At 33.6% G+C, this 21,762-nt stretch overlaps 1 protein-coding gene across 4 annotated transcripts; it reads left to right on the top strand.

Moving 5' to 3' along the window:
* The first annotated feature begins 245 nt into the window (after nucleotides 1-245).
* LOC132118504 (calcium/calmodulin-dependent protein kinase type 1D-like) lies at nucleotides 246-17,617 on the top strand. Of its 4 annotated transcripts, none has more exons than XM_059528383.1 (13): nucleotides 246-383; nucleotides 4,322-4,433; nucleotides 9,556-9,681; nucleotides 10,161-10,235; nucleotides 10,335-10,473; nucleotides 10,585-10,708; nucleotides 11,698-11,773; nucleotides 12,044-12,156; nucleotides 12,262-12,340; nucleotides 13,429-13,516; nucleotides 14,898-15,235; nucleotides 16,580-16,678; nucleotides 16,777-17,617. In XM_059528383.1, the coding sequence occupies exons 2-12, from the start codon at nucleotides 4,348-4,350 to the stop codon at nucleotides 16,644-16,646; spliced, it is 1,311 nt and encodes a 436-aa protein (XP_059384366.1). In that variant the 5' UTR covers nucleotides 246-383; nucleotides 4,322-4,347; the 3' UTR covers nucleotides 16,647-16,678; nucleotides 16,777-17,617. The 4 variants fall into 4 exon arrangements, with proteins under 4 accessions (XP_059384366.1, XP_059384363.1, XP_059384364.1 ...); XM_059528380.1 differs by lacking the exon at nucleotides 246-383 and adding an exon at nucleotides 616-886; XM_059528381.1 differs by lacking the exon at nucleotides 246-383 and adding an exon at nucleotides 4,019-4,214.
* The last annotated feature ends 4,145 nt before the right edge of the window (nucleotides 17,618-21,762 follow it).

Here is a 21,762-nt window from a genome sequence, read left to right as displayed (position 1 = left end):
GTAGGCTACAAAACAGATTTAATCACTTTAGATGGCATGCTAGTAAATTAAATATAGACCAGCAGTTTTTACCGTTCAGTGTAACGTTATAGTTGAACCTAAAATGCTGCAAACTAGTTTTTATTGCAAGGTGCTGGCAACCACAGCTTTTACAGTAAGGTGTTTTTTCTTCTTTCTTCATTTTGTAAGATGACATCACGTGCAGGCAGTCATTTAAAGAGACCTTGAGAATCCGCCTCGCTGGCCGCTCCTCCTTCATTGACAGCTCGTGTAATCTCCAACCTGTTGGTTATTTTTGCGCCTCTCGACGAGCTTAATCTGTCCAGACTGCAGCGGGCTTTAGGAGAGTCAGAGCCGGGCATCTTTTGCGCACTTGTCTCTAGGTAAGTCAAAGGACGGGACGCTGACCCGAGTAAAGCCGATTCCTGTCCCATTCACAGAAACTGCTAAAAACAGGTCAGACTTTAAATTGCAGTGTTCAAATTACGTGCAGTTATAGCAACTAAATATATTTGCATGCAATACATGAGCACGGTAATTTAAAGGTTTTTTTTTTTTTTTTTTTTTTTGCAATAGATTATTTTATTGACTGTGTGCACGCAACAATTGATGAAGAAATCAACTTTTCTTGGATTGATGACCGTAAGTGATTTGCATGTTAAATGCACACTGCACATGAAAGATTTTTGCATACCGATCACCCTGCATTAATTGCACAGGAATGTGCATAATTGCATTTCGGACGCGTTGCAAATGTCTGTATCGTTGAGATCTGCGCAGCATCCTCTCTCCTCGCATGTCATTCTTTGTCATTGCTGTCCTTGCTTGAGCCTTGATCATTTCTGCAAGAGACAGAGATCGTGCTGGAGTTGTTACAGACCCGAAGGTAAGGTCAAAAACTGGCTGTTTGTGAAATAATCATCCATGCATTAGAATGCCGTGATTAATTAATGCATCACGTGCATATTAAAGGTGCACGCTGGTTTGTGGATGCACAGACTAGATCCCGTCGTCAGTCACTGAGGTGTATGGGACATCTCGCACCGGGACATGCGCTGCATGATTGAATGATCCGTGCTGAGCTGCATGTTTATGTGTGTATGCGATATATGAGTTAGTCAGGTGCACTGTACATTAAAGGGGCTGCATCTTAAGACAAAGCCATGTAATGTTCTTTTTGTTTGAGTAAAGAGAGACTGCAAGTGCAATGCTGTAACAATATGTTGTGCATTACAATATTCATTTTAATATTAGAATTTAAGACAGACAAAACAAAGGGAAAGATGTTGATGTTTATGTCCTGTTAATGTTAGTAATTTGAACGGGATAGTAATGTAGGAAAGGATTCTGTAGGCTAAGTAATCCAATCATATGTTGAAGATTACAGGTTTGTCAAGGTTAGAAGTTTCTGTGAAATATTGTAATTAATTTATGAAATCATGAGTATAATGGAATGGGAGTTCTGTTTGTTTTGAACCTTTTGAAAAAAGTTATTTTAAAAATATTGTATTTTTAATGAAATGAATATAATCTTCATTTAAAACTATTTTCAATTAATGTTTATTTAAATTATTAATATATTTGTAATTTTTATTTAATATTTTTATGAATTTCATAACATATTGTCATTGTAATGTATGTTTGTTTATCTGTTTATCTAATTTTTATTTATTTGTTTGTTTTTGACCAGTCTCTATCATAATTCTGCAAAGATGTTGTTTATTACAGCGATGTAACTGGCTGCATGCAAGTATGTGAGTTTGCCCGAGTGCTTGTGTTCTTTGAGAGCTGTAGTCCATTCATCCCTCCTAATTGGATGTTCCTTTTCTCTTTAGGTTACCCAATTTGTTTTTTAAGTCTATTAGTGGGCAACTAATAGTCTACAAAATACTCCATTCCATAGGGTTTTCTCAACTTTGGGGTACTCAGTGACACGTTTAGTGGCAAACTGATGATATTTTGGGCTTTTGAAGTTATAAAATGCAGTTGACCTTCTGAACGTAGGTAGTGAATTGTTTAAGGTTGACTCCGAAGATCAGATTCTTTAATCTGTTATATAAGTGAAAGCCAGAGTTACCAGAACTCAGTACTGTTAATCCCAGAGAAGTCGTTTTATGTTGGAAGACAAATCTGTATTTATAATTTAACTCCTTTTTAATGAAGAAACCTCAAAATAAACACAGTAAACATGGCGAAAAATAACCAGTCATCCATTCCAGCTTTCCATTGTGCCAATTTGTGTTGTCATTCTGTGAAGTTGATGGATTGTTAGAATCAAACTTATGGCAAAATGTGTTAGTTCTATTTGTTGATTAAGGGTTAGCATCATCTGGGCTCCTGTGAGGGGTCAGCATCATCTCTTCTCTGGTGTTCTGGATCCAGACTGCAGCTTGTGTAAATCCTAGTTACCATGGGATGTAAATCCTGTGGCAAAACAGAGAAACAAATAAAGACATAATTAGCATAGCTGCTGTTTCAATAAAGTAAAATTAATTAGTTTAACCCAAGCTAAAGAATTATAATGCACATTTGATCAGATATAACTGCAGTCACAAACTATGAGATGCATTATTTGAATGCTTGGCGAAAGATATGTGTTTTTAAATCTAGATTTAAACAGAGAGAGTGTGTCTGAACCCCGAATATAATCAGGAAGGCTATTCCAGAGCCAAATGTGAAAAAGCTCTACCTCCTTTAACGGACTTCGCTATCCTAGGAACTATCAAAAGTCCAGCGTTTTGTGACCTTAGGGAGCGTGATGGATTGTAACGTGGTAGAAGGCTAGTTAGGTACGCAGGAGCTGAACCATTTAGGGCCTTATGAGTAATAATAATTTGTAACTGATACGGAACTTAATAGGTAGTCGGTGCAGTTCAGTAAAATTGGGGTAATATGATCTTATTTTCTTGACCTGGTAAGGACTCTAGCTGCTGCATTTTGGACGACCTGTAGCTTGTTTATGGAAGATGCAGGACAATAGTTCAGGTCATGAATGCATGAACTAGCTTTTCTGCATCAGAAACAGGTAACGTTTCGTAGCTTGGCAATGTTTCTAAGATGGAAGAATGCAGTTTTTGTAATATGGGAAATATGGTTTTTAAACTGTTGCTGTCTAATATAACACCCAGATTTTTGTCTGTAGAGAAAGTAACAGTACATCCGTCTAGTTGCAAACTGTAATCAACTAGATTCTGTGTACTGTTTTTGGTCCAATAAGTAATATCTCTGTCTTATCCAAATTTAATATGATAAAATTATTGGTCATCCAATCTTTTACTTTTTTAACACACTCTGTTATCTTAGATAATTTAGAAGTTTCATCTGGTCTCACTGAGATAGTTGATTTTTATCAGCATAACAGTGGAAACTAATCCCGTATTTTCTAATAATATTACCAAGGGACAACATGTACAGTATATTGAAAAAAACAGATGACCTAGGACAGATCCTTGTGCCATTCCATATTTTACTGGTCATAAATGAAATGACTCCCCATTTAAATAAACAAAGTGGTAACGATCGGACAGGTAAGATATAAACCATCTTAGGGCCTGCCCTTGAATACCTGTATGGGTTTGTAATCGATCTATGAGTATGTCATGATCTATGGTGTCGAATGCAGCACTAGATCAAGTAAAACTAGCAATGAGATTCAGCCTTGATCTGATGCAAGAAGCAAGACATTTGTAATTTTCACATGATGACATTATCAAATGCATTTAATCAGTGATGCTTGTGGACACTTTTATATTAGGTTTGGACATGCAAAGGACAAAATCCACCTGCAAACTAGATATCCAGTTAGAATAGAATCAGAGATATTTCCTTTACAAATGTGCCAAGCATCAATCATAAAAGTCACCTAAACTCCAGCATTAAAACGCACATATATGCGTACAGAGTCTGTACACTGACCAGCCAAAACCTGTCTTAAAGCCATGTAGGACAGCCAATGACAAGCTCTGGAATTTTTAACAGGGCTTTAGAGGTCAGTGACACACTAAAACAGGCTGATAGATGAACACACATCCAATCAAGATAGCTGATAATGAACATGAGACTTCGCCAGAGAGACTGAGCTGCATTCTAAAGGATGCAAAGAAGTTTTGATCTTGAGTTTCATCTTGATTTTTAAAATTTAATTTGATATATTTATTAGAGACCAGGCCTCATGGCTCCTGGGATATTTGGGATTGTTTTGGCTGCAAATAAAGGTATATTCACAAAGATTTGATTTATTACTCGTTTTATCCGAACAGATCAGACATAGGGTTTTTTTGGTCACTAAAATCTTTTATGTTCTTTTTTTTATCTTTTCCAGAAATCCCTGTAGAAGCTCACGCAGAAATGGGCCGAAAAGAGGGTGACTACGGTTGGAAAAAGAGCACGGATAACATCCAGGATGTGTTTGAATTCATGGAGGTGCTAGGATCGTAAGTAAACAATTCGTTCTTCTTATTATTCATTTTAAAAACTGGGAACGGTTTATTAACATACGTTTCTTAACTCAATAGGGTAAGCTTTAGTTTTTATGAAGTAAAAATATCCTGATGGAATTGATGTCACAGGTACAACTTTACTTTAACAATGTACACTGAAAACAAATATAAATACATTTAAAAGTTCTTTGTAATTATTTGTGAAATTTACTAGCAATCTCTGAGTCAAAATAGAATTTTTAATTAGGATATGCTAGTAAATTTTACAATTACAAAGAAACAGAAAGTAACAGATTGAAATTAATGTGAAATTTTAAAGACTGAATTCTTTTGTACAACATACACCAATGATCTGTTTTATTTACAACTTTGTAAATAAGTTGTTCCTACATTGTTTTTTTAGTGTTGCTTAAATGTACTTACCATAATAAATAAATACATACAATAATTTAAAGTTTTAAAAAGTATACTGAAAAGTGTTTTTATTGCACAATTTTGTTTCTCAAAAATGTAACTAAAAATAAATAAATAAAAATGTTTTGTTTAGCGAGTTAGAGACATTTCCAAGAAAGCTGTTTTTGCTCACCCAGTCAGTAAAGGATTGACCCCGTAAATGCCTGTTTACCCAACTTTACCGGACTTACACTGGCCTTTAGTGCTTTATAAGTCTTTGGCATTAGCATTTCATTCAGAAAAAGCTCATGAGCATGAGTCTTAACATTTTCAGTCTTGTGTTGTGATTTGATAAAGCAATTTGATAAAGGAAATAGTTGACTGAATAAAATGCATGTGACTTTTTGAATATTTATCTTATCTAAGTTTAATACGTAAGCCTTTTGGATGCTGACTCCATTGAAAGGTGTATCACTGTAGGTCTGTGATGAAACATTGATCAATTTAACATGAGCTCAAACAATTGCATGAGTTTGGAGGCGGGACTTGACCAGCCAATAGGACGCAGATGGGAGAAATATTCTGAAAATGTTATATGAATTATGATTTAGACTGAATAAGCTGTTTAAATGTGTAATCTCAAATCCATTATCCCATCTGAGCAACTTAATGGGTCTCAGACGGTAAGCCATGCTGTCCTGAATCAGTTGTGATGTCATCGCGACACAGAAAGCTGACTGGACAATGAGCACAGCAGACATGAGCAGCTGAACATGGTCTTTGCTGACTGTAGAGCGATCACAAAGCAGGAAAACGTCCCGTCCCTGAATACAGACACTGTAAGATCAGCACAAGCATCAGAAACCTTTATTTCCATTCATGACTAAATGATCAGTTATTGTGGGATTGGAAGTCAGTGACTGCGGTAGTACCTTTTAGGTACTAATATGGACCCTTTGGGTACAAAGTTGTACCTTTTGAAAAGATCCCACCACAGTGACAGCTTTTGTACCTTTTTTTCTGAGAGTGTAGTATTCAGGTCACCCTGCGGCTGTCGTTCTCATTGCATTGGTCTCTAGGTGAATCAAGGGTAAAGCACAGGTTAAGACACCTCCAGACAGGAGTGTGTTAATCGCCTTGGCAGACAAGAACAGGGATCACAGGTGTCAGGGAAGGGCTAATGGGATAGAGACAGATTTGTGGTAATCTACCGGACATTGCCTGCGATGTCCTGTCTATTGCTTTGATACTGATTTATTTTTTTGTGTATGTAAGTTATTATACTCGATTATTTTCCTGAAATAAGGCAAGGAACCCCAAATGAATAGGATATGAAAGTAACTAATAAATATGACTATACTTTACTATTTGTTTGATTACATTAATAAAGTTTTCATAAATGTTATTTGTAAACAAGTCAAAACATCTAATTATTATCCTATTAAATATTTGCCAATTTGCATACATTTTTTTTGATGTAAAAGGAAATTTTTACTTAGAAATTACTAATATATTTTACAAATATTTACAAAGAAATGGCAAGTAGCACACAGAATTAAACATGAAGCATTGTGAAATACTGAATTTCTTGTCAAATGTCCTCCAATAATCTTTGCTTTATTTACAGCTTCCAAAAATCAGTTACACAGGGGATTTTATTTAATTTTCTTCACTACATAAATCAGAATAAATAAATAGTTAGAAAAATTGAAATAATTTTTTTAGAAAATGTATAAAAAATACAACAAAAAAAAACTAATTTTGAGAAAATGGCCTTTAAAGTTGCATGTTTTGTTTACACTAATCTAAAAAAGCCTCAAAAATGGCCAGATCAATAAAAAAAAAATAAAAGTTATTGTCTGTAGTGTCTTGCATTAATTAGCATATAATGCTTAATTCTTTTTTACTTAATTGTTTTTAAATTTGCCATCTGTATTTATTGTTTTTATTATTACTATTATTATTACTTATTTTTTTATTTTGTGAGAATTTTGCTGTTGTGTTTTGCGGTCCACATGCACCTTGTCCTCAAATGTGAGGTGCGAATTAAGTTCTCTGAGCGAGTTTACAATTCTCCCAGGTCCTAAAGCGACATAATTTTCTCGTTTCAGGTATAAACTAGTGTGTCTAGAGAGCTCTGTTATAACCTGCCCTTGCCTGTGGGTGTTAGTGGCACCAGTGGGGCATTATGGGCCATAGGGAGTTGAGCACGGTGCTTTCAACTGACAAAAACAACCTGCATTTAACTCCCACAATCCCTCAGCAGGCTTCTATTGGACTTAACACTCATCTGGATGACAGACAGCATCTAAAATTGGCTTATATTAAGGTGCGAGTGATTGTGTGATGAAAGAAAAAAAAGTGTTTTCATGTATTTCATTGGCAGTTTTCTTTGCCTTTGGACACATTCTGTGCACTAACCTTCAGTTTGAGCTGAATTTAGTTTTTATTCATGCATTTCATTAAAATCCACAGTAGTTAATGAACTGAGGACTTTCTAAAGGATTATTCAATCCTGACCGCGGGTGAAGGTAAACACGCATCTCTGAGCTTTTGCATTCAGAGCAGGAAAATGGGTGTTGTGGGAATATGTGTTAGATGCTGGCGGTGTCAGGGACACGGTTGTTTCGTGCCGCTTCACTTGTGTGTAGGAGACTGAGATTGATTGTCTGAAGCCATGTGTGATGTTGCACTTCTTTTGTAACAGGTGTGATGTCAATCAGGAGTCCAAACCATTATGAATTTAGTGTTATATCAAAAATATATACCTACACTGCAATAACTGCTTATATTCTAATTAGCAAATGTTATTAAAATATTTTATACAGTTAAAAATAACACATTTAGTGAGATTTACACTAAAATTGAATTGTTTTTAATCATATTATTTTAAATTCTAAATATATACATTTTATATATTCATATATATTATATATATTATATATATATTATATATATATTAAATATTATTTAACTAGCAAATGTCATTACATACACAAAAAGAATACATTTAGTGAGATTCGCATGCAAATTAGGCTATTATTTTTTTAAGATATATTATCTTTATATTATTTTCATGTTATTAAAATACTTTAATCAGTTAAAAATAATACATTTAGTATGATTTACATTCAAATTATGCTATACTTTTTAAGATATATTCCCTTAATATTTTTTATATATGGTCTGAGAAGTTATATCTTATGCAGTTTATAAATTTTTTTCTCTGATAGTGAACACAAAGATGATGTTTTAAAATTTGATTTTCACGGTTTAAAATACAGATGGGAAACGTTTAGCTATTAAACTATATTAAACACTGATAAGAGTATTACGTGAATGATATGCAGACTTGCAGCAGGTAAACCAGTGATAGCACATGTAATCTCAGCAAGCGTTCTTTATAGCCTAGATAAGACTTAGTCTTATTCAATCCCAGGCTAATTGTAACCTAGCCTCTTTCCATCGGAGGCCTTACAGTGTCAGGTGACCTGTGTTTATCATTGCACCTGGAAACAGAAGTCATTACTCTTTCCGATGCGGAAGGGATTTCACATGTAATCTTTATCTCATGACAGCTATTCCAGGTTAAAGCTGAGGATCGCATCGAGAGAAGAAAAAACCCCTTTCCTAAAACCAATAGCTAAGAGCTAATGACCCATTTACAAAATTAGTTGTATTAGTTTATATATATATATATATATTTACAGACATCCCAACCTGCAAAAAGTCATTTCAGGGAGGTATCCCGAAGACCCCCCCCCCCCCCCAAATAAAGGAAGGAAATACATCTCAGCGGCAGATATAAAAGCATAAAATATTATTTATATAAGCTATAGGCCTATTATGTTTAAATATGATTACTTTTACTATTTATATAATCTGCTTATACAATTTATGTAAACTAATAATAATAATAATGAAACTTGTCAACTCATCTCAACATGCCTATTGAAATCATATAACCCGCCATGGGCAATGCTTGAGCAAGACTGTCATTATGTTTGACACCTATAAGACAGGGGTACACTTTCGTGTAGTCTGCCGTAAAATGTGTCTTATACTTTTTTTTTTTTTTTTTTGTGGCACTCTCCCTCTGCCATGGTGCTCCTGTTTCTAGATAGACAGACATAACTGATTAATTTTGTTTGGGAGAAGAGATAAAAGCCCGCCCACACTGACAATTGATTGGTTGATTTGCAGAAACAGGCCAATCAGGATGCTCTCTGTCTTACATGCGCTTCGCACACACGCACATTAGCACGCACACGCAAGATCTCTCGCTCCCTCTCCCTCTCTGCTGTGCGTGCGCTACACGGTTTGAAACACAGTATCTGTTTCGCATGCGCGCTTTTGCTCGCTCGGTCTAGATTCCGGGAGATTTTAACTAATTTGCGGGTCTCAGGGAGCCGCTTTCACTATGCGGGAGACTCCCGGAACTTCCGGGAGACTTGGGATGTCTGTATATATATATTCCCCGGGCCCTGGCCACTTTCACATGCTGTTATTAAATGGGGATGTTTCAGTGCAGCGCTGAGATCTCGGCAGGGTTTTAAAGGTCACATCCTCACCTTCATTAAAACCTGCTTTGCTCTCAGGAGGAAGTGCCACACTGGCATCACACTAACCAGGATCACACTCTCTCAGATCCATGGAGAAAAACATCATCCCAGGTAATTGCACATTTGACCTTATCTCCTCGTTCTGTCTCTGCTTTCTCCAGGGGAGCGTTCTCAGAGGTCTTCATGGTGAAGGAGAGAAAAACAGGGAAGCTTTTTGCACTGAAGTGTGTGAAGAAGAAAAACAAAAGGGATGTCAACCTGGAGAATGAAATCGCTGTGTTGAGAAAGTAAGACTGAATTAAACCAACACTAGCTGTGTCTGTGATGTAAAAATCTTTAAGGAGTAGAAAATGTGAATTTGCTGAAGGTTTACACCCCCCTTGAGATGATCTGAGATGTAGACGAGTTTGTTTCTTTATCAGAACAGATTGAGAGAAATTTACCCTTATTTCACTTGCTCACCATCTGCAGTGAATGGGTGCCGTCAGAATGAGTTAAGAAACAAACTCCTCTTCATCTTGGATGGCCTGAGAGTGAGTGCATTTTAAGCAAATTTTCATTTTGGGGTGAACTGTTTCTTTAAGTTTTAAACACTATACTGTAGCTGCTGTGAAAGGTATCACACATTAAAATTGAAATGGGAATTACAGTTTGGAAGGAAACCGAGACTGAGAATAAAATCAAATTTAAAGACACTGAAAATGCATGTACAACATACTGTAATTGATCCAATATTAACTTATGAATCTGTTGTCAACATATCAAGGATCAAACATGACAATGTGGTTTGCTTGGAGGATTTCTATGAAAGTCGGACGCATTACTACCTGGTCATGCAGCTGTAAGCACCTCTGTTTGTATTAACACCCACTGAAACCCCTGATACTTTAAACCTCATGTGTCTTTATAGCATGTTGTTACATTGCTCGTATCCCATTAGTGTTTCAGGTGGTGAACTGTTCGACCGGATCCTGGACCGGGGAATGTATTCAGAGGCCGATGCTAGTCTGGTCATCAGACAGGTGTTGGAGGCGGTCAGCTACCTGCACAAAAACGGCATTGTCCACCGCGACCTCAAGGTACAGAGACGCCACATTCACACAAACATATGCATACATCAGTATGCTGAAGATATACATGGATGATATCAACAGATGCCGACTTAAACCAACCAAACATTGACTTTACAGCCAGAGAATCTGCTCTACTACAGCCCTGATGAAAGCTCCAAGATCATGGTCAGTGATTTTGGCCTGTCTAAGATGGAGGAGAAGGGCATCATGTCCACGGCCTGCGGGACTCCAGGATATGTCGGTAGGAATAATGTCAAATAAATGGGCTTTTAAACAGCCAGTGAATGTCAGAGCAAAAGAGACACATCTGTAAATCTGAAAGGTCACATACACAGCTGCATTTTGATTGAAATGTCACAAAATATTTAGCTTGTGTAAAGTGACACAGTGCTTTAAGTGGTTCATGTGCTGGAATGGTGTTTGTTAATATTATTGTACAAAACTGTGCTGGTTGCATCAGCAGAAAGGACAGAGGAAGAGAATATTTTAGGATTATCAATTATAAAAACATACAGTATTTAGTATTGATGCATATTTTAATGCTTTAATTTTATAATTTGAATTTTTATTGTAAGATTAGTTCAAGTTTTAGGCATTTTTATTGAAAATTTTGAAGACCGGTGTTATTCTGATATTATTTATAGAATGTTATATGATTTATTAATATTCATTTATATAGTATTTATATGTATATTAATATACTTTCATTTGAATATATTTTATTTTACTTTTAGTTACAATTGTAGGTATTTGAAAAATTATGTGTTATATTTATGGTGTACTGTTATTAGTATTTATTTATTCTAGTATTTATGAATATATATATATGCATTTATTTTAATGTTCCATTATTATTTTAGTTTGCTTTAGAAATATTAAGTTATTTTCAAAATATTTCTATTTAGCTTTATTTTATTCTAGTTTTAGTTTGAGTAAATGTAGTGTATATATAGCCCTATAAACACACACACACACACACACAAACACACACACACACACATATATATATATATATATCTGCTTTACTAAAATATTTGTAATCGTTTTATTATTAACAACAATGATTAAAAACAACAATATATATATAATATATATAATTTTTTTTTTTTTTTTTTTTTTTTTTTTTTTCATTTTTTGATGATCTTGCACAATAAATCCAAGCACGTTTAAGTCAGTGAGCAAGGTTTATTTAAAACCATGTTGTTTCTCATAATCTGTATTTCCTCACAGCCCCTGAAGTATTGGCCCAGAAACCTTACAGCAAAGCCATTGACTGCTGGTCTATTGGAGTCATCACCTACATCCTGTAAGTCCCTTCCTAGTAGGGATGTCATTTCTAAGAAAAAGATTTTTGTACTATATTTGCTCCACAAGTGAGTTGGACTTTAAACAGCACTGCTGTTTACAGAGAGTGATAAACGGATGCTAGTTCTTAATTTAGAAACCTAAAGCTTGTGTTAAATCAGAGTAGCTGTGCTGTTGAACTCCAGACACAGAGCAAACGATGCAGGGCTCTGAGAGACACTGCGCCCCCTGCTGGAAGTTTGCATTAATTTACTTTGCTTTATCTTTACAGTCTCTGTGGCTATCCTCCTTTCTATGAAGAAACCGAGACTCGTCTGTTTTCTAAAATCATGAAGGCACAGTATGAGTTTGATTCGCCCTTCTGGGATGATATCTCGGAGTCTGGTTAGCATCCTGTACTTCCCTACTGCTAAATCATCTCATGTGATTCTGTAAAACACACCTGTAACTAAAAGCATTTAACCTCATGTATATTTATCATCTCTCTAGCAAAGGACTTCATCCGCAACATGATGCAGAAGAATCCTAAGATGCGTTATGACACAGAACAGGCTCTCAGACACCCCTGGTGAGTGACCGCAGGACAGATTTACTGCTCTTTTGAAGCTTGTGAGCCTTAGTTATGTTTCATTTATGTATCAGACATGTCAGAAATACAAAAAGAATTATGAGACATTTTTGACACAGAGTAAGAGTATAATTAAATCATGCATAGTAGTGCAGCTCATTTGCAGTGTCATTATTGATAACTAAAACTATTAAACATCAAATTAAGCAGAAATAAAATAAAATACGAATAATAGATGAAAAAAATATTTAAAAAATAATGTTTTTGTAATTTTTGTAATGTAATTGCAATGAAGCAGAAACAAAATACAATAAAAACTATGAAATGGAAAGAATCAAGCTTTAAAAAATGTCATTATTCAAAAAATTGTGATTGAAATTAAGCTAAAATAAAATAAAATGTAAATATTAGATTTTAAAAAAAGCTTGTAGAAATTATTTTCAGTAATTTAAATGAAGTGAAAGAATTAAATACAATTTTAGATGAAGACATTGTTTAAACTTAAAATTATCAAGAACATTTTTTTTTGGTAATTGAAATAAAGCAGAAATAAAATAAAAAAAATAATATAAGATAAAAACTTGCAACTAACTAAAATAAAATAAGTTCCTAGTGCTAAAATTACTAAAGTTGAAATAAAAATAAAGCTAAACAGAAATATATATGTATGTATATAAACAATAATAAAATAAACAAATGACTAAAACTTAAATAAATTAAAATTAAATATTAAACAAATAAAAGCTTATTCAATATTAATACTATAATAGTATAAATTGATATTAAAATAACACTCATAATTCAGTCTTAATTTAATGAGAGACGCGGAGTCTGAGACAATGTTGAGATCTCTTCTGAAACTTTAGATGAGATGCATATGAGGTTATGTAGGTCTTTTTTTTTCTTTCTCAGACTTTGCTCTTTATTTAATCTCATTGCTGTGAAGAAGAAAAAAACAAAGTTTCCCACTGTCAAGAATTGTTAAGCTCAAACTAAACTTATTTCTGTCTTAGGGATTGTTTAAAAAAGGAAAGCAAATCCTTCTGTTTTCCACCAGCTCTGCTTTTAAATCCAGCTTTGTCCTGCAGGATTATAGGAAAGACGGCTCGGAGTCAGGACATCTACCACTCCGTCAGTGAGCAGATCCAGAAGAACTTTGCCAAGTCCAAGTGGAAGGTAAGGTCATGTTTCATAACTCGGGTTAGAGTGTGTCTCCTGTGGTTTAGTCTTAGCTGGCTTTTTCTGATGATCTCTGGACTGATTACACAATTCAGCTTTAAATACGAGTGGCTGATTTGGTCACCCGTCTTGCCTATAATTGCTCCATCTGTGTGAATATCTGGAACAGACTAGTTTCAGCAATATGATTTATACTGTGAGACTTGTAAAGCAATTCTAAAGTAATCAGTCAGCTGCCAGATCTATTTGACATAAAATGGGTCTCCTTCTTGTGGTGGCTACCATGTTGAGAGGAAATTAACTCAAACGCTGACATTTTTCCAGAGAATGAGAACTTGTGATGTTGCACATCAGTCAGTCTGAATCCCACAATGCAATGCAACACACTCAGTTTGAACGTGTACTACTACAATATGATTTTTATTTCTTTTTTAATGAAACATGCAACCTGAGAAGGTCAAGTGATAATAAAAGCACACTCTTAAAACATTTATGCTTTAGCTTTCACATGCATTTAAAAAATAATTGACTGTGTACATTACCTTTTTAATATTTGTTAATATTTTTGTTCTGCAAACCTGAATTAAATTGATCAAAAGTGAGAGTAAAGAAAAAAAAATATTTTTTTTTTATTCTTTGTTCATCAAAAATCCTGAATAAAAATTGTATCAGTTTCTAAAAAAAATGTTTTCTTGTGCAGTAAATCAGCATATTAGAATGATTTCTGAAGGATCATGTGACACTGAAGACTGAAATTGAAAATTCAGCATTCCATCAAAAAAATAAATTACATTTTACAATATATTCATATAAAACATTTGTAATAATATTTCACAATATTCACAATTTCACTTTTTTTCTTTTTTCTTTTTTTTTTTACTGTATTTCATATAGCATAAGAGCATTGCATAAGAGACTTTTTTCAAAAACATTAGTTCTAAAATATCTGAACAGCTGCATGTATTGCATAGCATTTATAAATACTTTTAATAGCCAATATCTTTGGAACGGATCAATTATTAACACACTACTAAGTGCATACTGTGCAGTATATACTGAAAGGTTTATGAGCACGGGAAAAGAAAAAATCACTACTTTAATTTAATTCAATTGCACTGCGTTATTAGAGACAGTGCAGTAAGCTCTGTGTACTGCAGGTTATAGGGCAAAAGTAGGTATTCAAACAGTGAAATTTGCATACTTTGCTTGCATGGCCAAACATTTCACTTTTTGTGCACATTAAAATGCATTGATAGTTTTTAATTTTACTTCATGGTTCACTCATGGTGAAGATTAGATGCTAAACTGAAACAGTGAGCTTGTTTAGATGTTTCCTGCACTCTACTGACTGTCTGAAATCATGATCTCTTCACTCCAGCAAGCCTTCAACGCTACAGTGGCCATTCACCACATGAAGAAACTGCAGCAGGCCCACTCGGAGACCTGTCTCCGTCTGAAACAGACGCCTGTGCCTGAGATCAAGGTCATCGCAACATCCACACCTGAATCCAGCCGCAAGAAGCTGTTCGCTGAGACCCCCGAACCAAACAGCAATGTTCCCAGCAATCAGATGAGTGTGCCCTCCGGCTCCACCGAGTCAAAGAGTCAGTATCATCCTGTCCGGGTCAGTCACAGTGAGACCACCCATGTCGGGACCCTCACCGTTACAGAGAAGAGCAAACATGTGTATCACTCGCAGCCAGCGGACCTAAATGGGTATGCATTTGTGTACAAATTATGGAAAACATGACCTTTGTTTGATCATTTGAACTTAAACTCCAAGTTTGATAAGTAAGCTAAAAAAGATTTGCCACAAGCCACTATTTTTATATAAGCAGCATTGACATATGACCTTCTACATTTACGGTACATGCCTTCTGAAAAACAAAAAACAAAGAAAAAAATTAAAACAGCCTAAATTGGTTTAAACTGGTCTTTCAATCCGGCCAAGATGCTGTAAAACTAGCCAACAGACCAGTCTGACCAGTCTAGGAGACCAGCTGAGAACAGTTTCCAGCAATTTAGTGGTGACCTTGTTACTAATTTCGCATTCGAGAAGGCTAGCCAATCATGATAGAGGTGATTTACGTCTTAAAGGGACAGTAGCAGAATGACTAGTCAGAGAGAAGGTTGAAAATGGTGATGTAAGACTAAATTGTGATGTTTTTGTTGCAAAAAAACTCATCTAACATTATTACTGTACATCGTGAGTGTTTTAGTTGACCAAAAATAAAGTTTACCGTTAATGTGCTATTTAAAACCTATTTTCTGGGTTTTTGACCTACTTTTTGCCCTTAAACTTGAAAAGATTAAATTTGGAGTTAGAATGTAATGCGAAGTTTTTCTGAAATCTTGGAGCCCTTTCTTAGATTATTTTAAGGAGACAAGCTCTGGATAACCCCCCACCTTTTTTGTTGCTTTATTTAATTGTCTCTATGTATATGCATATGTTATTGTGATTATATGTACATCTGTATGTGAGTATTTATTATGCTTGCTTAATCTTTGCTTTTTTTTCCCCCCTTTATTTCATTATGCAGCATTCTGATACTTGTACTGTGCTTGAGATGCTTTTCTTAAAATAAAAAATAAAAAAAACTATTTTCAGTGTTGTTACTGTTAACTGAAACTCAAACTTTTCAAAATTGTTTTGAGGTAATTAAAATAACAAATTAAATTCATTATTAATGAATTAAAAATATGAGATGAATTTTAAAGGTATTTCACCTACCTTAGTTTTAAGGTTAAGTACCAAAATTGCTAAAACTAAAACTGAAATTAAAAGAAATTAAAGCTAAATAAGCTTAATATATTATATTAATAATATATGACATAACAAAATCACTAAAACTTATACTAAATTAAAATAAAAACTGAAAATACAAAAAAAACTAATTCAAAACTTTAGTAAAGTAATAAAACAACACAGCCTATTTTACTTCCCTAATCTGCATATTTTTAAGTAAAACAGGAAAAATGTGGGACATGATTTGATTTTATCAACCAAGTTTTTTTTTTTTTTTCCTTACATGCTCTAATTAACTACTTAAAATTCTTCAGGTACACAAAAAGGAGCTCCAGTCGTAACGGGCAGACCCTGCAGACTGGCGTTTGCTCTGTCATGTGACTGGCTGCTTTGGCATTGCATGATTTTGACAGGTAAATATAAATACGTCTGCTTAAATTTTTCACTGCATGTTATAAATGTATACTGACATGAAAATGCTAAATGCTCTTATTTCTCATCCTTGCACCAGGTCTGTGACCTTTCACTCAACTACTGGCTGCTTTCTGTGGGCATGTCCTGATGCTCTGTCCCGCTCAAGAGTGTTGGCCAGACAGCTGGCTGTTCTGAAATACTGAAGTTTAGGGGAGTACCTCCAAACCAGCAAACACACACACACACACACACACACACAGAGCACAAATCACACACTCGACAATGACACAGTATCCCTGTACAAGCAGAAATGATTACATGTTAGGTGCTGAACCTCAGACTTTGTATTTTTCCTTGAAAAACGGATTTACATGATCAAGGTCAATTAATCTCTTTGTATTAACACATTTGGAGCAGGGGTCCGTGTTTCTGGACACTTGTGTAAGGAGTATTGGGAGTTTTGTACATATACCATGTGATCTGTGGCTAGTGTGTAATGTGCAATAATGTGTACTGTAGTTATTCCCGTGTGCAAATCTCACTGTAAGCCGTAAGATTCCAGCTTTTCTTTATTTATTCAATAGTTTGTTTGTTTGTTTTTGGTAATTTAACTAGAGTGAATGTTTATTTTTATAATGCAGAAATTGTTATTGTATGTTTATCCATTATATATTTTTTGTCATAATAAAACAGATAGAAATTATTTAACGCCTTTTCCCGCCACCATAATAAGCCTAGCTCTTGTTTTGTGCACTATTATACACTACTTTTCCTGACAGACATGAACTTTACTGTTAGAAATACTGTAAATTGTGACTAATTATCTTGTAAGAGATTATAATTAAGTGTCTTCTAAACTACAGAAAAGGTTTATGTTTGTGTAGGCTACCTGTTTATTCATTGTGCAATATTTTTTACCAATAAACCCTCGCACATCACTTTGTTTTTGTCACTCTTCTGAGGAAGATGTCCTTCAGTTGTTTTGGCAAGGTTCCCACACAGACATTTTGGTCAGATCTTTTAAATTGTTCACCCAATCTGATTTGTAAGTGTCCTTTCTTTCTGCCATAAAGATGTTTTCTTTGGATTTGTTTGAGTTACGTTACTCAGAAGAGAATGTAGGAAAATATTACTTTATTAATTTGTGTTTTCTGTTAACTAAATTTCACATACATAAACAGAGATTTACTGCCTCTAGACCTCTGATTTCTTAATTAAAAGCTGATCTAGACAAGTTTTATAAAAACCTTCCAAAGCTCTGTTCATCCTAGAGCAGTCAGAACTGTAGGCTATCTATATATGAACATAACACAAGTGTGTTCATTCTCAGATTTTTTCTTGATATTTAATTCTTGAGTTTTTTTCTCGTAATGTAATGATATTATTACATGTAAACAATTCTGACTTTTATCTACATTTAACAAATTTTTCCTCTAAATTTAATGACTTTTTATTTTCATTTCATCAACTTTTTTTTCTCTGAATTTACCATCTTTTTATCTCGAGTTCATTCTCAAAATTTTTATTTCTACTTTTTTTTTTTACGACTTTATTCTCAAAATGTAATGAATTTAATCTTAACATTTTATCTTAACTTTTTTCTTGAAATGTAATTTTATTTTTTTAACTTAACAACTTTAATCTCAAGATTATTATTATTTTATTTTTATTTATTAGTTGTTGTTTTTTTATTATTATTGCTTGGCCCTAATCCTATTTTTTGGTTAATGGCAAGAAAATAGACTTTTTTTTTCATCTAATCGTCTAATTGTTTTATTTTCCAATATGAAAATTAATCTGATTTCTGACATCTGGTGTGTCTTAATTCTTAATCTCCCTTCATAATTCATTTCCACACCTATATTGTATTGATTTTACCCTGTACTTACGAAAATAGGCAATTTAAAAAATATTTTTAAAGATCTTTAATTTGTTTTATTTAAGTATATTTTTATCTTTAATTTTAATAATTTTTTGTTAATTTGTTGCATATATTAAATGTGTATATATCACTTTAAATGTGTGTTAATTTGAATAATTTGAGCATATAGGATGTTGAATATAGGATTAGAGATGCACCAAAATAAAAATTCTGGGCCAAAAATTCAGGATATACTTGGCCAAAAACCAAAGTCAAAAATGACTTATATATAAAAATAAATAAATAAATAAGGGATCAGTAAGATTTTTAATGAGAGAAGTCTCTCATCAAGGCTGCAAATGTTCGATCAAAATACAGTAATATTGTAAAATGTTATTACAACTTAAAATAACATGTTCTATTTGAATGTATTGTAAAAGGAAATTTATTCCTGCATTGTTTCCTGCTCAGGGAAAGCAGAAGAAATTTAGCTCTGGGCAGTTTTCTGACTGTCTATTGTCCCTGTCAAATAATGAATTTGATAGAAATTGTAAAATAAAATCCTGAATTTCCAGCATCATTACTCCAGTCTTCTGTGTCGCATGATCCTTCGGAAATCATTTAATATGCTGATTTGCTGCTCAAGAAACATTTCTGATTATTATCAATGTTGAAAACGGTTTCATATTTTTGTGGAAACTGTGATATTTCTTTCTTGATGAAAAAAGTTCAAATGATAATTTATTTGAAACAGAAATATTCAGTAACGTTGTAAAAGTCTTTACTGTCCCTTTGGATCAATATAATGCATCCTTCCTGAATAAAAGTAGTATATCAATTAAAAAAAATTTAAAAAAATAAAAAAATAATTTCTGACCCTTATATGTTTAGCTTCGCACTTTGTATATAAATATCAAACTATATATATATAATATATATATAACGCTCTCATCAGTAACAGGAGAACATTGTGATCTCAGATGAGTTTCTTCCTATGTACAGTGTCACGTCTGCTGCTCAGCACAGGCTGCGCGTGTTAAACGTGCTTTCCCAACACTGTCTGTGCATCTGGGGAAGAGAGCATGGCACATATCAGAGCCAAACGGGGCAAAAGCATGTCTACAGTGAGTCCTGTTACCCAGCATGCCCTCTCACTTCATACGCAAGCAGCCTCCCCAGAGGCACAGCGATGATCATTTTTACTGCATTTAAAAGAGGTGCTTACTGAGAGATGTTACTGAAAGTGAAAGGTCAGCATGTTTGTTGTTTACAAGCACAAAAATCATTTTAATGCCAAATCACTGACTCTGAAATAATAAAACCTGATTTTAGAGCAAAAGCTATTGCAGTAACCTAAATTATTCATATTGGCACAAATTGCATAAGTCATATACTGTCATAACAAAGAAAACTCATAATTGCATGTCCTTAATGTTCATATTATGTAAAAATTAAAAATTTTAGGATAACGTTATTTCATTCCATGTTATATTTGAAAGACATTTTTGTTTATTTTGAAACACCTTCCTAATGCAAACCCATTGAACAATATCATTTTGGCATAAAGGGCATATTTTGCTGTTGAACTGCTGATAATTTTGCACAAAGAGTTCAATAAATAATACAGCATTATACCACTGAAGTCTTAATGTTCGTTTGGATTTGTACTAAACATAAAAATGACAAATAAAATGGAAAATAAATATAAGAATAAATCATAAGAATAAAACATATTTTTAAATATATTTTATAGAAAATGTTATTATTTTGAAATATCAAAATATTATTTATTTAAAGAAAAATTTAAAACAGTTAAAACAGTTTAAAAATAAAGATAATAAAAATATAAAAAATAAAACAAATATTAAAATATATTTAATATAAAATGTAATTATATTGAAATTGATTACATTTAAAATTGCAATTCATTGTAATAATAATACTTTATTTGGCAGACAGGCTTCCCCAGCAGCCCTGCAGTCATTCACTGCTCACATGAAGCAACTTGGACAAAAGTTGCATCTCCTCTCCTCTCATGAATATTCATGTAAAGTGGGCGTCCACAGGCAACCGCTGGCTTTAAGAGCATCTGTACCTCCAGCACCCAGCAAAAGAAGCTCTGAGGATAAACCTTACCAAGAACTTATCATCTGAGCGGCTTCTTCAGCATTTTACAAGTGAGTAAATGTTTTGCTTATGATTGTTTATTTTTCTGCTTGGATGCTGTAAAATTTAACATACACTTTAAAAATTATTTTAATTTAAACTGTAAGAGACTATTACCCAGTTATTTATTTATTTAGTTTCCCTTATTATACATGGTTAAAAAAAAACAAAAAAACTGTGATAGACTGAAGGGACCTTTATGCAATATTTTACAGTAAAAATCCTGATACAGTAAATGTATTTTACACATTTTGGAGTGAAAAAGAACAAGTCACAACTCGCATTTCATAGTTTTCATTGAAATAATCATAATAATCATTAAAAACCTTTTATATAGCAGCATTAACCAGTGTTATTTTAGTATAATTGAGACACTATTATAGTTTTTCCTCAATGTTTTAAATCAGTTTTTATATTTTCTTTTGTCATTTTTTCATTTTAGTTAAGGATTTAGAAAATTTTGCAGTGGTTCTGTTGTTATTATATATGCTTAAAGATATTAGAGATATAATTTTAGATTATATGTAATATTTCTATATAATTTTAGATTTATATTATTTTATTTTGGGTTTAGTTTGAATCACTACTGAATCAAGTTCAACTACATTAAACTAAGAAATAGTTTTGGAAATGATCTGAAATAAGTTTTAGTTAACTATAACAACCCTGGTGTTTATCTCAGCTTTATCTTATCATGCATAATAAAAAAAAAAAAGTGTATTAAATATCCCACTGAAATATGAAACTAAATCGATTTATGAACTGCATTTTATGTTGTTTTCATGATTTTTAGTATTATCAGCACTGTTTGCTACAATAATTTATTTAACTGTCATGTTTTCATATCCTGACCTTTGACTTTGTTTTTCTTTCACAGACTATAATGGACACTATGCATGAGCTCATCCCTTTTGTTAAGGAAATGCTGAGTGCGGGTCCTTCCAAGGGCTCTCTTAAGGTCTATCTAGTGGGCGGCACATTCGCCATCCTGGGAATATTGAGTGGCGTGGTCCAGGCGGCCTCTTCTCTCTTCCCTGACCACGAAGAGCCTGACTT

This window comes from Carassius carassius, chromosome 37 (genome assembly GCF_963082965.1).
Source record: "Carassius carassius chromosome 37, fCarCar2.1, whole genome shotgun sequence".
Taxonomy (NCBI): Eukaryota; Metazoa; Chordata; class Actinopteri; order Cypriniformes; family Cyprinidae; genus Carassius; species Carassius carassius.
The sequence above is the reverse complement of the archived record's forward strand: the minus strand, read 5'-3'. Positions and strand labels throughout refer to the sequence as shown.

Excerpts from the sequence above, each read along its gene's own strand:
- LOC132118504 (XM_059528379.1), top strand. The coding sequence starts at position 7,021 with ATGGGCCATAGGGAGTTGAGCACGGTGCTTTCAACTGACAAAAACAAC. Across the intron at positions 10,709-11,697 it reads CGGGACTCCAGGATATGTCG|CCCCTGAAGTATTGGCCCAG; the intron begins GTAGGAATAATG and ends ATTTCCTCACAG. Across the intron at positions 11,774-12,043 it reads GGAGTCATCACCTACATCCT|TCTCTGTGGCTATCCTCCTT; the intron begins GTAAGTCCCTTC and ends TTATCTTTACAG.